At 52.5% G+C, this 14,641-nt stretch overlaps 1 protein-coding gene across 1 annotated transcript in view; it reads right to left on the minus strand.

Annotated features, from left to right (window-relative positions):
* RBM19 (RNA binding motif protein 19) overlaps positions 1–14,641 on the minus strand; it is a 52,411-nt gene that overhangs the window by 10,509 nt on the left and 27,261 nt on the right. Inside the window, exons 22-23 of the mRNA XM_058816718.1 lie at positions 8,279–8,384; positions 2,649–2,769 (exon numbers count right to left, since the gene is read on the minus strand). Of these exons, the coding sequence (XP_058672701.1) occupies positions 2,649–2,769; positions 8,279–8,384 (227 nt within the window). The remainder of the gene's footprint in view (positions 1–2,648; positions 2,770–8,278; positions 8,385–14,641) is intronic.

Genomic DNA, 14,641 nt, shown 5'->3' on the forward strand with positions numbered 1-14,641 from the left:
GGCCAAGCTTTCCCTGGCTGCTCCTTCCCACATAGAGTCACTAATTTCATCCACACAGCCTGTCCCTGGCCAGGCCCTTGAGCCCTCCAGCCACCTTACAACAATTAAAATTGCCCACAAATTAAGTGGGGTGCAAACAAAACTCAAAGTGTCTTTTTTTTTCCTGTCTAATATAAGAGCCTCCTGCCCCAGGATGAAGAGCTGATACTCTCAGAAATGAGCAAAAAGCCTTAAACCTCTGCTGGGAGCCAGCAGGGCTGAGGTGCCAGGCCTCAGGGCTGAGCTGTGGCTTCACTCCTGACAGAACTACTGAAATCACCCGTGGCAGTCAGTGACCACTCCTGGGCTCCTCACTTTCTCCTGGAACATTACAAAGCCTCAGAACAAGCCATAAAGAATGACCTGAAAACTACACAAAATGGGAAGGAAGCCTATTCCATTTTATTGCATCTATTAGACCTATTGAAAAGTTGGCTCAGAAGTGGTTTGATTGCCATGACAAATGCCTGCATGGAGAAAAGATTTGGGAGACCAGACCTCTCCTTCACAAATAACAGCAGAGACCTGGAACTGGAAGCCCAATCTCTCTAAATGGTCTCTAGAAATAAGGTGTGTAATTGTAGCAGAGAGCAGAGTGGTAGGACACGTCTGTCACAGCCCAGGTCAGGACCTTGAAATGCTAAGACAAAGATGATGAGGCTGACATTAGAGCTGGGGACACCACAGACCTCAGTCCTGATTGTTTCCTGAGGCTTGAAGACCTTAAAGGATCTTTTCTTTCCCATTTCCAGCTTGGGATGGGGACCTGGCCACTGCAGCTGTAGGAAGACCCTCACAGTTCACCCACACTGTGCTGGCAGAGGAGAACTCATGGGACAAACAGCACAGGGATGTCTGAGCTGCTCCTGGGCCCTGTGGGGAGAGGAGGAGTCTTGGGGAAACTGGGATCAGTAGGAAAAATCCTGTTTTCTGGGCTGTACCACCAGTGAAAAGAGATGTACAGTGTCAGCCTGGCTGTTGGGTGTTGTGTGTGCTCTGCATCCTCTCCATCCCTGCTCCATGTGGGAAAAGCAGCCTCTAGCCACACCAGGGAGAAAAGCTGAACGAGCATCCCCCTTCCAGAGGGCTGCAGGCAGAGTGGGGCCAGCCTTTTTTCCTCTCTTTATCAATATCACCCGCTGCACACCCACAGAGGGACAGGGTCCAGCTCCCTCCTCACCTCACAGACACTGGGCACCCCACAGTGCCTTGAAACCAGGAGCAGGCATTTCCCAAGGGAACAAAATCTCACCCTGACCCTCCAGTGTGACACAGAGAGGCTGAGACCTGGTCCCAGGCACCAGCCAGACCCTGGTGCCCACAGGTGTGCCCCAGCCTGGCTCTCCTGGCACAGATCCCTCCTGGCACACCCTGCTCTGCCACAGCATTAGCTACTGGCCAGGCCTGGAGTCCCTGGGTGTTCCTGAGACAGGCTGGAGCACAGCAGGGATTGTGCTGCCATCATGTTTCCCATCCCTAAAGATGGAGAGGGGCAGCCTTGCTCCTGTGTCTCACCTGAGACCCTGGAACCACTTCAGCTCCAAGGCTGCATTCCTGCTGGGATGTGAAAATGCCCTTCCTGCTGCCCTCCCCAGGGCCCCAGCTTGGTGAGGAGGAGCCCAGACAAGGAGGCTGGAGCAAAGGCAGGCAAAAATTTGGAATAAGATTCCCCAAGTTTTGGGAAACGCGCTGAGAGTCTGCAAGGATCCTAAAGCCAAGACTGCTTATTTCCCCTTACAGTGAGCAGAGTGGAAAGGGGGGAAGGAGATCCTGAAGATAAAACGGGGAGCTTGAAACACCTCACTGCTGTTTTCTCCACGTGCACAACGTGTCCCTCCAGGGCTGGGTTCTGGGTGGGCACATCCACCCTCAGCCCTGCCACCACCCAACTGCAGCTTGCCCAGCCTGCAATGAGCAGCCCTGAACTATTTCAGGAGCAGCCCTGAACCATTTCAACATGGGGATCACTGGATCAGTCAGGATCACTAAATAACTGAGATGTGCAGCCCCACAACTGCTGCCCCTGCACTGTTTCAGGGAGATGGGGATCACTGGATCAGTCAGGATCACTGAATAACGAGATGTGCTGCTCTTCCTTCACCAGGGATGTGCAGCCCCACAACTGCTGCCAAACCCCCGGGCCATGGGCATGTGGTGATGGAGAAGGGAAGCTGGAAGGGGATGCAGGAGGAGGAGCATTGATCTCCAGCTTAGCCCTGCAGCCCAGGGGAGCCCTTCCAACATAAATATTTGCCAAGCAATGCATTTGTGCCTGTCGATGGCTGTCAATAGGAGCCTGCAGTGCTGTCATCTGCAGAGCTGTCACTCCCAGCAGCCTGAGCCAAGCAGCCCCTTCTGCATCCCATCACCACAGAATTTTCCCTTTTCAATCCACGTGCTGCATGCCCAGAGCCTGTCCCCACCTCGGGAGCAGCCAGGGCCGAGGGAGCAAAGGCGCTATGGCTGCCTGGGCACACGCAGAGTTAACAGCTCCCAGGCAGAGCTGCCAGACAAAGGCCTGGCCTGGCTGCCTCCTGCCTCCCCCAGTGTGCTGAGGCTGCACAGGGGGCTGGCAGCCCCCAGCAGTGTGGCAGTGTGAGCAGAGTTACCGTGGAAGTGCTGGGCGGTTTTGCGGCGCAGGGCCTCCAGCGTCTCCTCCGTGTCTGCCCACTCCAGCACCAGCCTGCGGCCATACAGGTGGGTGCTGTGGCACAGGGCCTGGAAGGCTTTCTGCACAATTCAAAGAGAGAAAAAAGAAAAAAGAAATTAAAGGAGGAAATAAGAACAGGCTCACAGGAGGGAAAGGCAGAAATGTCACTCCCTCTGCCCTGGGGTGGAAAGGCCACGAGAGAACATCGTACTGAGAGTGCTTTGCTCTGGTGGGGCAGGATCCATCTCCATCAGAGGCTCTGACTCGGTCATTTATCTTCTCTGCACTTGCAGCAGAGCACATTCCCATCACCACTGCTGCTGGCTCTGCTCCTGGGGGCAGGCTGGAACCCAGCACACCCTGAGCCGGGAATGCTGCAGCCCCTGCAGCTCTGGGTGGGACCCTGTGACTGCCCAGCACCCTGTTCTCTGCTGGAACACAGCTCAGCTGTGACAGAGGAGTTCCTTTCTGCTCTGGAAGCAAGATGGAAAACTGCCTTTCTCCTGCCAGCCATTTGGTGACTTGGCTGTGGTGGCAGCACATGTGGCAGAGCAGAAGCCAGCACAGAAATCCTCTGCTCTTTCTGCCTGTGCTGGTTTGCTCTACTGCAGAAACCCAGAGGTTTCCTGGTGTTAGGTCCTGTTTGCTAACACCCATACAGCTGGAATATCTTGCTGATATTGAATACAAACATGCCAGCCAGCCCAGAGCTCAGATGGCTTTCTCTGTCCCTAGCCAACCAGCAGAGACATCCAGAAAACACTGACTCAGTCCAGGGAAGTTTGATTTTGTCTTTAGTTCCCACAGAATCTCAAGGAAATTCAGGACTGAGCAGGATTGGGCACACAATGCAAATACACAAACACACTGGCCAAATATTTTTATCCCCAGGGGCCCACAAATGCTCCCACAGTAAAGGCTGGGCACAGGGGGAGAGAAATGCCCCAAATGCTTTTTCAAAAACCTCAGCTAAGGCTGAGATTAGCTCAGGTTTTGAGCTTGCAAACTCCATCCCTGGAAGAAAAATAGCAACTGTAGGATCAGACACACATCCTGCTGTCCAGCAGGGCCCTGTGCTCCCATCTGGAGGCCCCACACCAGCTCCCAAGCTGTCCTGCAAAGCCCACATCCCTCCTCTGAGCCACCTGTTAAAAGCAGCTCTGAACCACTGTCCCCAAATGCCACATCTCTGGGCAGAGGGGCTTCTCCTGCTTTGCTGCCCACAGCTGCTCCTCAGACCCTCCTTGAGCTGCTGGGTTATGAAACCCAGTAAAAAAATCCCATTTTCAGTAACGAGCACCCAGTAACCTGAGCTTTCCTCTCTTTCCACACTCCTTTCACTCATATAACCCTCCTGTGCTATAAAGCAGGGACAAGGAGCACCAGCTCCACCATGGCATGGGTGAAACTCCCATTTTCCCAGCACCCCCAGGGTGAGCCTGGCAGGGCAGAGTGCCCCCTTTTCCAGGGGCACATTCCTCCTGGAAGAGTTGCAAGCTCCAGCTGTTTTTATTTGCTGCTGCTGTGTTTTCGAGGCCTATCTCCCAATTAGCAGAGCAATGTGTTGGCTTAAACAAACACTGGGGGGAGGTGGTGGGAGGGAGTTGTGAGGGCTGTTTGTGCTGGCACCAGGAGCCTTTTCCAAAGCCTGGCACACAACCCATGGCTCTAAACACTGCATTTCCTTTGTTAATTCCTGTTTTTGGATTGCTCCTTCCCACAGCACAAGGAAGAGGGAAGTTGGGTGACAGCACACAGCTCATCTGTGCTCCACAAGTCATGGAGGAGGGCAGACCATGGTGCAAGTGGCACTTGGTGGACTCTGCTCCTCTGAGCCACCTCTCTGCCCCCACCTCCTCCTCCTCCTCCTCCTCATGGGATTGCCATCCTCTGGTTTTGCTGGCAGCCCTGGGAAAGGTCATGGAGCAACAGAGAAGGCAGATGCTGCCATCAAGTCATGTTATGAGCAGGAAACCCACTGGGTGAGACACACCAGCCTGGTGATATTGGCCCTTCCTGGCCAAACACGTCCCCAAAATGAGTTGGTTTGCACCCATGATGAAGGAAAGCTCCAGCCTGTACTGGGATCTCTGCTCCCTGTCTTCCAGATGGGCTCCAGGAGCTGGGAATGCAGAAGGGAAGCTGCACATTTCAGGTGACAAACACACGGACGTCACTTCTTTGGAAACGAGCTAAAAGACAAAACTAGCTGTTCATTGCTCTAAGAGGAATTGAGACTTTTTCAGGGGAAAAAAAAAAAAAAAGAGAAAGCACTGATGATTTAAAAGACAAAAGGATGAAGGGGAGAAATGCCATCCCCATACATCCACACTGCTGGAAATCTTCCAGGGAGAGGAGGAAATCTGCCACTGCTGCTATTCCAAATGAAGACATAGGTAGGGGAAAAATATATTTTAATTAGGTGACAAGTGTGAAATGAGGAGAAGCAGGCTGGCTTTCACAGAAAGCAGGAGCTATTTTTGGGGTGCAGCTCCTCTCTGTGAGCATCTGCCTCCCCAGGACAGCTCTCTGGAGAACAAAGAAGGACCAGAGGTTTGTGGAGCTGTATCCAAATGAGGGATAAAGGCAGGTGTGGTGACTGCTCATCCAAGAGAGAGACTCACCACAAAAGCCCTCTAATTCCCATGCTCCATATATTCCTACACCTTTAAGGAGAGCCTTTGCCACAAAAAGCTCCTTTGGAAATGCCCAAACCTGATTCTGCTGCATTTGGTAACACACCCTCTGCCAGGCCACCCAAAGCCTGCAGATCCCTGGCAAACCTTTTCCCAGGCCTCATTTGCTTTCCAGATGCTTTAGGGGTTGCATGAAAACACTATGGGCTTCTCCTCCTCAAGAATAGGATGTGACCATGATTTAAAATGCCATTTCCGAGCATTTTTTGCAAAGTTTGGTTCAAGCTTAACATTATGGCTCAGCATGGCAGGAAAAAGTGGGGAGAGGAAAGAGAGAGAGGCTGAAACAGCAGCTTAAACATGTCTGTGGGATTCAGAAAGAGAATTTCCAAGTGAAGAGGTGGCTGATAACCCCCCAGGAAGGGCAGGCTGCTGGGAGGAGGCAGGCAGAGCTGTGGAGCAGAGCCTGCTGTGCTGGGAGGGCCGAGAGCAGGGACAGGAGCGCAGTGTCTGTCACCCGCGGGTGTGACAGCGCCAGCCCTGCCTGCTGCACTCATTTGGAGGACAGTGCTGCTCTGCCTCCAGATTCCCCCTTGCCCTATTAAATACTCAAGCCAAAGAGCCTCCAGGCTGGAATCATTAGAGGGACAAAGGGTCAACAACATTAGGAGATTGATAAATCTCCCTCCCTTGCAAGAGCCGGTCCCAACTGAGGATGCTCTCCGCGATGCCAGCTGCACACAAGGATTTTTCCTTCCGTGTGTGTGCATTTTGAAAGCACTGGCTGTCTCTCCCAAATGGGCAATTTCTATTTGGAGACCAGATGTATTTTTATATCAACAGGGGAGAAAAGTGGGAACTCGGCTTCCCAGTTAATAGTTCAAAAATAAAAACAATTCCGCAACGATTCTGCACAGGGAACGTCAGGAAACGTTTAGTGCTTCCTTAACTGGAGTTAATTTGGTATTGCCAGTGCATCAGAGTTGCAGGGGAGGCTGAGGAGATCAAGCCAAGCCTGACGGGGCAGATCTGCAGGCACAGCATTGGGGAGTTGGGAGAAGGAGCCCCTGTGTCTGTGCTGGCTGTGGAAAATCTCCATGTGCGCTCCTACAGCAGCCGTGCTCGTTCAGAGAAAAAGACAAACACGGGAGGTCACAGGCTTTAAATGCCCAACAAAGGCAGCCTAACTATTCTATTACAAACCCATCATGTTTTATAAGATGCTTATAAGCAATTTCCAGATTACCACTCTGAGCAAAAGCGTCACTGACAGTCAGAGCTATTCAGCTCAGAGGTCTCTAGGCCCACTCCCCTCCTCTCTCATTTCACTCAGCAATAAACTCTAAGCCAATTATGAGCGTGTTTACAATATTCAGGATCCTATTCATCAATACACCGTGCATCCTCTTCCAGACGGCCAATGGAGTGTACTTGATGTGCCACTTGTGAGACAATTAAATCCCTCAAAGAGATGAGGGTGGAAAAAAAATATGAAGAAGGAAGAAGAGCTGCTTTGCTGGGAAAGAAGAAAACCCTGCTGAGAGCTGTTCCACAGGGCAGCTCTCTCCCTGCATGCTCCCCTCCATGAGCTTTGGGAGCTGTGCCCTGGGCTGGCTCTCTCCCCTCACCATAGATGGGCTGCCTATCACTGAGATTCCCATTTGTCCAGTGCAGCTGGAATCAGCCCCTGAGGGCATGAAAAGGGATGGGAAGCAAACACTGAGCCTGTGCCTGTTTCCCCCAGAGAGCAGCAGTAAAGAACCAGTCAGGCCCCTCTATGTACCATTCCATCCAAAGCCTAAAGTTTCCTTGGGAAAAAGATTAATTCAAACCCCCGGAACAAAGCCTGAGTGACTGTGCAATGAAGCAGAGGTGAAGGCAAAGCTGCTTTGAGCAGAGCCACAGGCACAGCTCGAGGTGCAGGGAGAAGAATCAGGCTACTGGGGGGATCCCTGCACCCCCAGCTGACCCCCAAGGGGAGGAGGGAAGCTGAGCAGAGGGAAGTTTGAGTTAGGATCAATACAGGACGAACAAAGAAACTCCATGTACTGTGTTATACAGGAGGTCAGGCTGGAAGGGATGATCTAATAGTCCCTTGTGATCCTGGATCAATGAATGCTGTCTAAAAACATAAACACAGGCTCTGGCTGGCTCCCCCCTCCTCTCTCCTTCATCTGCACTCACAGTGTGGAAAATCTGGAGTTTTAGGGGCTCATGTGGTCCCTTCCCTCCAGCAATAACATCCTGTGGGTTGTGCTTACAGCCACTCCCTTCCAGACCCTGCCCAAACCACCAGGAATCAGCAGCAGGATGAAATCCACCCTGCCCCAGAACCTCTGGCAAAGGATGAGAGCAGGATACCATCATCAGACAGGCTGCAATCCCCTTGTTTCTGCAAAAGGAAGGAACTTAAAGATATAGGAAAGCTTTCAAAAAATAAATCAATGAGGCAAATTCATAACTACCGATCCTCTGGCACAGTCACTGGGAAAGCAGCAGGGTAATGTTGCTCACAGGGGGCTCTCAAAACACACAGAAGAACTGGTGAACACAAGCCTTGCACGAGTTACAAATTAGGGAACTAATATTAGCCACAATATCCAAAACTCCCCTAAAATCAAGGTGGTGCTGGAGGTGGGACATGTGCAGAGGTTTCCTCATGTGTTAATGTTGGGTTAAAACCATCCTGGTCTCACCTTGGTGCTACCAAACCTAAAAAATAAGCTCCTGTCCTGCTGTATTACAAGGATTTTGAGTTATTTTATCAGTTGCACCAAAATTATCCCCTTTAAGGTTTGACTTTTGGGTTTTGCTGCTGCCCACATGGGGGTTTCAGCCTGAGTCCAGCTTTCCTGGAAAATGCTACCAGCCCAAACCTGGGCTAAACCTCAGTGGGACAGAGCCTCCAGGCTGCCCTCCCCACCTGGGCCAGTGCCAGAAGGGCACAGCTCACCTTGGCATCCTGCTTGGTGACGAAATCCACGAAGCCAAAGCCCCGGTGGGACCCTGTTCCTGCCATTTTCTTGGGCAGCCGGACGGTCTTGAGCTCTCCAAAGGTGCTGGGAATGCAAGGAAGAGCAGGAACAGTGTGAGATGAAGGCAGGAGTCACCCCTTCCCCACAAACCCTGGCAGTGCCAGCTGCACACCCACACTGAGTGGTGTCCTGCAGCCCTGCAAGCCCCATTTCCAAAGCAAATGCCACTTAAAAAACTCAGCTTGGATTTTAAGCATAATTCTGGATATAAAACTTAACAATACAAAAAACTTCTCTAATGTAACTGCTTTGCTTCTCCTTCCCTCAGGAGATGCAGCCAGAATGCCATACCCTGCTCAGGGTGAGCAAAGCATCTCCAGGTTACCAGGGCTGCTCCAGATCCCCCCAAAACAGATTTATTGGCACCTTTAAGGAGGGGCCGGAGTGCACAGGATACAGAGCATGGCCCCACAGGGAATTATTCTGTTTGCAGAACAGCTCCTCCATCCCCAGAGGTGTCATCCCTCCAACTCCAGGGATCCTGGGCATTTTTTATGATTGGATTTCCTCACTCTAACCCTTCAGCCTCTGCCATCCTGCAGCTTCTGTGCTGGAATAAACTGGTTTTATCTAAGCTTTCTGGATGTAGGAAGGGAAACAGGCGAATCCAGCAGACCACAACAACCTCCATATCCAACAGCATTTCAGACAAGTTTTGCAGTGTCAATGGAAAGCCAGGAATGGGGAGATAAGGGGGTTCCTGTCCCACAGAAGGAACGTGTGGCTTGAGCAGCAAGGCATGTAGCCATCCCACCTTGTCCAAAAACCCTACAAAGGTTTTTTAGCCCCAAAGGCAGCACGTGCTGGACACCTCTCTCCAGTGCCATCCCCTGGAGAAATTCCAGGACAAAGCCAATGCTTTCCCTGCTGCCAAGCTCCCTCTTCTCCTCCCCTCCCCTCCCCTCACACCCATTTATCAAACACATATGCACAAACTGCAGGCAATAAATATTTAATGTGGCCCAGGTCTGAAGAGATGTGTTATTTTATTTGAAAATCTCCACACAGGCGTGCATACACAAAAGGAGCCTGGGATACAGCAGTGCCAAAGAGCACCTGGGAATAAACACAGTAAAGGCCATAAACGCTCTCGTGAAATGATATAAGCTAAATCCTGGGAGTTAACCTGCTGCACTGGCAGCATGACCAGGCATTCATCCACCCAATTTCCTTAGGCAACGTGGTGTGTAAATGCACCGTTATGAAGCTTCAAAATGAATCCGCACGTCTCGCGCTCGGTGCTTTCCCTCCCTCTCCCTGCTGCCCCCTCCGAGCTGGAGCCACGCAAACAAACAAACAAACAAACCCCAGCACGGCACAGGGAGCAGCCTCAGCTGCTGGAGAGCTCAGATCCTGGGGTTTTTCCCTGGGGTGGGGGTGACAGGGACTCCCAGGATCCCCAGAGCACCTCAAATGCTGCAGTTGGGTGAAGGGAGAGGCAAGGGGACAGCTCCTGAGCCATGGGGATGCCCATCTAGCTAGGAAAAATGGGAGGTAAGGGCCATGGGCACACTCTAGTGTCTCTCTCTCCATGAAAAATATCAAGGACATTGCCTGGGGGCAGCAGAATATTTGCTGAAGGAACAAAAGCAGAGTATTGCTCAAAGGGAGATCTCAGAAAACGCTCAGTCTGTGCACTGAAACACCAACCTGACCTTCTGATACCAAAACCCAGCACTCAGGGTGGCCAGGGGTACCCACAGGAGCAGCAGGGCTCTGGATTTAGAGTGCCAGGGAAGCTGTGCTGGCACACATCAGCCTGCGCAGAGCTGGGAGAAACTGGCAATTCCTTCCTCATCAGCTCAGAGCAGTCCAAGCCACCCACACGTGGAGAGGAGAGGAGGGAAGGGAGGGGATACCTGCTTCAGATGCACAGCAGGGCTGGCCAGGAGCTTTCCCTGGGCTTCCAGAGGGATGGATGCAGGGAACAGACGAGGTGGAAGGGTGAGGGAAGCCGAGGGGACAGGGCTGACCCCAGAGGGGCCGTGCAGGGGAGCAGCATCCCCCCCACTGCGGCGCTAATTAGAAAACACAACACAGCAATTACCGGCGGGAGCTGCGAATGAGGCACAGCTCCGGCCTTTAATGTTCTCCTCTCTGGTGCCAGGCACAGACTCACACCTCTCCTTTCCAATTATTTCTGCTGGATTTGGGGGGAGAGAGAGGCAGAGGCAGAAGGAAACCCAATTACCCCCTGCAGTGGCAGGCTCCCTGCCCAGGGAAGCCAGGTGCTGATGGCTTTGCTCCCACTCCAGCTCATCCAGCATGGCCAGGCAGGGATTGTGCCATGGCAAAGGCATGGGGACGGGAGGAGGAAAAGCATGGAGCACATCACCCAGGTGACACCAGAGCATAATGGCAAGAGAAGGAAGAAAGCTTTTCTGTAAGATGTCGTGGAGATGTTTGAAAATGTGCTCCCAGAGGCTGGGATGGCTGTGGAGTCACAGCAAGTCAGACATGGTGGCACTGCCAGATGGAGTGAAAAAACCCACAGCAGCCCAGGGTGGGGTTCCTCTGGGTGCTGGGGCCTCTCTCCTCTCCAAGTGGGCAGAGATCAGCAATCCTGCTGCCAGCACGGAGCACAGCACCAGGCCAGGCTCCTTCCCTCCAGCAGCACGGTTTGCAGGGAGGATTCCAGCATCAGTGAGTGTGAAACCAGAGCAGTTTCTGGATTTATCCTCATTCACCCATCCATACATTCTCCAAGTGCTCCTGAGCCCCTGCTCCAGGGCTGGTGGTTGTGGGAGCAAAGCCCTTCCAGGCCTGAGACATTCACTTGTTTGCAGTCAGCCTGGCTTAACTCTGCACAGGACTTGATCCTCAGTCCTGAAGAGCCCACCTGTGCCTGGCCTGGAGCTGGGTTTCTGGCAGGACACTGGGATGGGATTTCAGTGTGGCCAAGCTGTGCAGCAACCCCAAATCTCTGGTGAAACCTCCATGGAGCTGCTCACAATTAACACAGAGAGGTTTGAGGGCCAAAAGCAAAGAGTTTTGCTGCATGGCAGAGCTTCTGGTGACCAGCCATGCACACAGCTGTTCCTGGCTTCCTTCCCACAGGTCCATGAAAAATGGTGTCCCACAGCTACTCTCTGAAATCCCAGGTGGAATCAGGACCAGGAGGGGAGGTGTGCAGGATGTAGCTCTGCCTGGGCTCCCCTGTCCCTGCAGGCCCTGCCAGCCAGGCTGGCAGATCCAGCCTCACACCTCTCTCTCCCAGGCCTGGCACATTCTCCTGCTCTTGGCTGGGAGGGATAACAGCCTCCACTAACACTGCAACTCCTATTTCCTAAATGAGAGCCTTTGTTTTGTGCCCATTCAGATTTGCTGGGAAAGCAGAAAAAGCCTGTGCTGGCCCTGGCTGAGCCACAATCCACAGGGCTGCAGAACAGAGACAGCCACGAGCTCTCCCTTAACCAGTCACCCCTTCCAAGCTCAGGGTGCATCCCAGAGATGCCAGCAGGGACATCCCCTCCCTCCCACACACAAGAGGTACAGCATTTCTCCATGGCACTGCTGGCTATCAGCTGCTCTCCTGCTGCTTTGGCAGCTCTTCCAGCTGCCATCCTGCTTCCCTGGCTGAACACAGGCAGGAAAAAGAGATTTCTCCTCCTCACTGCAAGCTGGCTGCAGGTCAGAGGAACATCACTCCTTGGGATTGTAATTATATCCTTCTGGCACAGGCCAGCTGGGAGGCAAGTCCTTTGCCTGCTAATTACAGGACATTATATTGCTATTAAGCAGCACATTCCAGCTCAGGACACAACCCATAGCTCACCTGGCTTTGCCTGGCCACCAGAAGGAGCCTACACACCCTTCCAACACAGCCCAGAGGCCATGGGACAGAGGAGAATGGGCAAGTGGGCTCCAGAAAACCTCTTCCCTCCCCTTCCTTCCTCCCTGCTCCCCAGAAAACCCCACAGCTCCAGGCAGCAGTGAAGGATGCTCATTCACGGGACAGACCAGGGTGAAACTGGAATCAGAGTGGTTTGCTTGGAAGAAACCTTAAAGTTCATCCCGTTCCACCTCCTGCCACGGCAAAGACACCTTCCACCATCCCAGGTGGCTCCAAGCCCTGTCCAGCCTGGCCTTTGGCACTGCCAGGGATGGGGCAGCCACAACTTCTCTGGGCACCCTGTGCCAGGGCCTGCCCACCCTCACAGGGAACAGTTTCTCCTAAAGAAATTATAAACATCTCTCCAGCTGAGAAGCTTTCCCTCCATTTCAGCCCCTCCCCTGTCTCAAAGAGCAGCACTTAAACTGCAAAATCCTTGGGACAGGCCAGACTGTCCATCCCTGATGGGCATTTTCAAGTCCCAAACACAGAGATGTGTTCACCTGACTTGATCTTGGTGCACCCCAATCCACAAGCTGGTCAAGGACTCTTGGGTTGCCAAGCACAACAGACACCATGAATCTGTCCAGTGCCAAAACCACAGAACATCTCGGAAAACAACCACAAAAATCACCCTGAGCATTCTGCAGATGTGTACAGAGGTCCCACTGCACAGAGCAGTCCTAAATCCCCCTCTCTGGTTTGTATCCCTTCAAGAAAAACAAAACAGCAAAACCACGCTGAAAAACTGGTTATGAAAACCTTTCTCAAGGCTGCCAACCTTCTCCTGGGTTGCCACCATCTCCTCCTCCAGCTCTCCTCTTGCTGCCTTGCTCTCCCCAGCCCTGCCCAGCTGTCCCCTGGCAGCCCCAGGCCGGAGCTCAGGCGGATGAAGCAGCACCATGACCGCTCATCCCAAACGCCTCTGGGCAGGGATGAAGAGTCCAAAAGAGACACAAATCCTTCCCTCCCCTCCCTGCACAGCCTCAGCCCCAGGAGCAGGCTGCAGCCACATGGAATTCACTCAATCCCTTATTCTTTTTCCCCCAAACAGGACCTTCCCCCTCCAGAAGGCCCCGCCACACTCTGCCTCTGCATTTGCTGATTAAAAGGGGGAAGGAAATAAAATACAGTAATGGTCCTTTTTTTCTTTCTTCCTCCTGGAGGAAGGCAGGACCCTGGCAAATGGTTTTGCCCCTGGGCTGAGCCATGGCCAGTTGCACCCCCTGCATGAGGGAGTTAATGGAATCCGCAGCAGAAGGGCCCTCCCGCCTCCCGCTCCAGGACTTCAGCTGACTCCAGGATGGCTAATCCCATTACAAGAAAATAACGTGGATAATTCAAGCTAATGAAATCGTTACAAGAATGTGGACAGCCAGGGGTGGACATTCAGAGCCAATTTAACACTCCTTGGTGTTGTTATCCCCGGCACAGGAAATAGCTGAAAAGGAGGAAGGGAAAGGGAAGGAGGGAAGAAAAAAGCCTTCCTCTCTTGTTAGCTTAAATCCTGTTAGAGAGTTCAGGAATTATCTGGCACCCATCTCCCCTATTACCATTATCAGCAGTAGCATCAATAATGTCTCCTTCACCTCTGGAAATCAGCAAATGAAGGCACAGGAAGACAAGGTGGGAGGGAACCTCTGGATCCTGGAGCTCAAACTGTGGCTCACTCCAGCTCTGGTGGAGAGATTTGGGAGCAGAGCAGGGGAGCAGCATCCCCCTGGCCCACACCAGGAAGCAGTCCCCAGTGCAAAGCTGATCCTTCATTCATGCCCTGCTGGATAATCAAAGCTCCTGCGAAATCTGTGTGAAAAGCCAGGGGACAGCCACGTCTGCACCTTGCTCTTTACCATGGATCATCAGTTTTTCCAGCTTCCTCTTTGCCCAGGAGCATCATCTTTGTTTGGAGGCCCTTGATGTGCTGCTGCAGCACAACTGGGTTTTGCTTTGTGTGATTCCTCCTTTTCCTTGTGCTGCTGCCTATCCAGGCTCAGCTGCTCTGTGCATCCTTTCCTGAGCCTGGTTTTCTGTCCTTGAGGCTCCTGTGGCAGGGCCAAATCCAGGCTCCCATCACTGCAGCATCTCACACACTCCCTGGAATAACACTGCTGCTGGTCCCAGCTCATCATGGAGGAAGTCCATGAGATCCACTGGAAAACAGCTCCAGCTTTTGGATTGCCCTCACTCCCTCAGTGAAAAGCTCCAAGCTTAGTTCTTCCTGGATTTATCCAATTTTGGCACAGATCTTCAAGAATTATTTAGAAGCCCAACACCACAACTACTCCAGGTGCCAGGGACTGTGTGGACATGGATGTGTTTCTTCCAAGGAGCTGGGAATAGACCCACAAATCCCATTTTTAGTGGAAAATGGCAGCAGCCTCTCTTGGAGCTCGTGGCAAAGCAGGATCAGGAACACAACAGCTTTGGCCCCAGAGCAGGAGCAGTCAGA

The sequence above is a fragment of the Ammospiza caudacuta genome, chromosome 18 (assembly GCF_027887145.1).
Source record: "Ammospiza caudacuta isolate bAmmCau1 chromosome 18, bAmmCau1.pri, whole genome shotgun sequence".
In the NCBI taxonomy this organism is placed as follows: Eukaryota; Metazoa; Chordata; class Aves; order Passeriformes; family Passerellidae; genus Ammospiza; species Ammospiza caudacuta.